The 2,500-nt window shown below is 37.4% G+C and overlaps 1 protein-coding gene across 1 annotated transcript in view; it reads left to right on the top strand.

Moving 5' to 3' along the window:
• The window catches only part of LOC125044362 (dihydrolipoyl dehydrogenase, mitochondrial-like), an 11,468-nt gene that overhangs the window by 447 nt on the left and 8,521 nt on the right, over positions 1 to 2,500 (top strand). The window contains exons 2-4 of the mRNA XM_047640992.1: positions 1,416 to 1,565; positions 1,971 to 2,108; positions 2,343 to 2,459. Coding sequence (XP_047496948.1) covers positions 1,416 to 1,565; positions 1,971 to 2,108; positions 2,343 to 2,459 — 405 coding nt within the window. The remainder of the gene's footprint in view (positions 1 to 1,415; positions 1,566 to 1,970; positions 2,109 to 2,342; positions 2,460 to 2,500) is intronic.

Here is a 2,500-nt window from a genome sequence, read left to right as displayed (position 1 = left end):
TTGCCCTTGGCGAGGCAAAGCAAGAAATGTAGATTGCCTCTTTTCTTTTTGTGTTTTTCACTCTGGTTATCATCGTAATTATTGTCATTGTATAGAAAGTTTGTTATTTTTCTTTTCGGTTGTATTTGGATTTATTTGGATATCATTTGTAAATTGTTTGCAGTCAAGTTACTATTTTTAGTTTGTTTCATATAGTATGTAATATTGTATTTATAGGTTTATTTTTGTATTATAGTTTAGACATGGGTAAAGTGCTTTCGTATATTTTTGGGTTAGTCTTGTAGGTTCAATAACAGCAACTGCTACCTCCGTTGGCTTAGTTATTGGAAAAGAATTGATAAGAGATCGAGATTGGTATGAGTTTCTTTATTATTCACTACAGTTCATTAATTAGAAAAGTAGTTTTTTGGCTTATATTAACACATCTAGTTTAATAATTGGTTAATGTTACTGAGAGCAATGCACGGAGGTAGAGCAAAATGGACATTGCCATCTTGTAGAGCATTAAAAATAGAGTAGGATTCAATACAACTAAATCTGCAGGGGCCTCATATTTCTGGGAAGTAACAAAAATAGGCTCTGCATGGCACTGCTCTGAGACAAGTCCCCATTCATGTTTACCTTGCCAGGACCAAAACAAATGTGACGCCTAACTCATTATTGTGATCTGTGAAGTAGTCCATGTATTACTACACGCTTGTGAAAACGGTTATTTTGTATTACCAGAGTCTGTTTTTCTGAATTCATGTATTTAATTAATTGGTTTACTTTTATTATACTTCTTTTACGTGCTTTGGTAATTATTTACACTATTTTGCACAATAACCCTGTGCGCATGCGCGTTTTTCCACCGCATATAATTAGGCTAGGTTAGGTTTACATAATGCCGTGGGGGTCCGTGAGGGAATATATAGATCGTAGTGTATAAAAGCCACAGGGTTAAGGTAAGGTTGGTTTATTGGTTAGGACGCATTGTACGATTACCCCAGGGGATCTGGATTATGTGAAATCCCGTAGATTTTTACCGAACATTGGGTTTGATTCCTGTAGAGTTTGTCGAAAGTTGGCGCGCCGATCCGTAGACTTTAGAAAATGGCGGGGGTGTCCGTAGAGTTACACTGGCTGATTTCTATTGTTTTTTTGTGCATTTCGGGACAGAAATTGGGCTCGGGTTTTCTAAAAATTGACTTTTTAAAGCTTTATAAATCACTTTCTTTGATTTCTGCAGGTTCCTATTGACATCCAGTGCCATCCATTATCCCCCCCCCTTCAACCCCCGGTTCCCCACGCATCCTTCCATGATCATCATTTATTATCAATATCATTACTGTAGATAGTATGTGTATATTTGTTTATGACTGTGTCTCTTTCTTAGGTATGCCCCCTTTATTCCCAAATTCCACCTTCCTTTGCAGGTGCCCTTGGCCAGGTGTCCAGGTGCATCTGTGGGCCTCTCCTCTGTGGGACAACGTCGCCATGCATCCCATGAAGCTGACCTGGTGGTCATTGGGTCAGGACCAGGGGGCTATGTGGCTGCCATCAAGGCTTCCCAGCTGGGCATGAAGGTCAGTGATGGTTGCCTTTCTTTCATAAAAAATGTCTTATTATGATATGAATGAGATCATACTGTTACTTCTATTATGGTTATGATTCATATTGATATGATAATAGTAATAAGGATGCCATTAGTAAGATAAGAAGTATATAAACATCTCCGATCCTTTTATAAAACTATTCTTGTGATGCATAAAAGCATCATAATAAGTACTTATAAAAGTACTGGATAACAGAATAGTATAATATTAATTGAATATATGTATAGTGAGAGAAAGTCTCCAGATCTCTCATTAAAACTGGTAAAGAATGTCTCCAGTTCTTTCTTTAAGACTAGAAAAACACAAAATGATCCTTTTGGATAAATATACCAGATGGTCAGCTTGTAATGAAACCTTCTGTCTTATCATCCCCAGACTGTATGCGTGGAGAAGAATGCAACATATGGTGGCACCTGCCTAAATGTGGGCTGCATCCCCTCCAAGTCACTGCTCAACAATTCCCATTACTATCATATGGCCAAAGGAAAGGAATTTGCTGACCGAGGCATTGAGGTTTGTGCATTTGTGCAGTGTTTTCAGAATGTTTTTGTTCATTATTTTTATTTTTCATCTGTTACTACTTGTTTTTGTTTTTTTCTGTCATCAGATTTTTTTTTTCTTTTCCCTGCTCTTCTGTCTCCACCTACCAGTTCTTTATTTTTTACTTTTTCTATTGCAAATTCTGTGTCTTTTGATTCCTGTGCTTTGACAGCATTAAATGAAAAAAGGAATCCTCTTTCACTACAGGTTGACAATGTGAGGCTTAACTTGGACAAGCTGATGGGAGCCAAAGAGAAGGCAGTGAAGGCACTCACTGGTGGCATTGCACATCTTTTTAAGAACAACAAGATTGTTGGGCTCAGTGTAAGTAGCTAATAAAAAAAATGTCTTGGGTGTTTTAGATT

Source organism: Penaeus chinensis, chromosome 35, assembly GCF_019202785.1.
Source record: "Penaeus chinensis breed Huanghai No. 1 chromosome 35, ASM1920278v2, whole genome shotgun sequence".
NCBI classification, from domain to species: domain Eukaryota; kingdom Metazoa; phylum Arthropoda; class Malacostraca; order Decapoda; family Penaeidae; genus Penaeus; species Penaeus chinensis.
The sequence above is the reverse complement of the archived record's forward strand: the minus strand, read 5'-3'. Positions and strand labels throughout refer to the sequence as shown.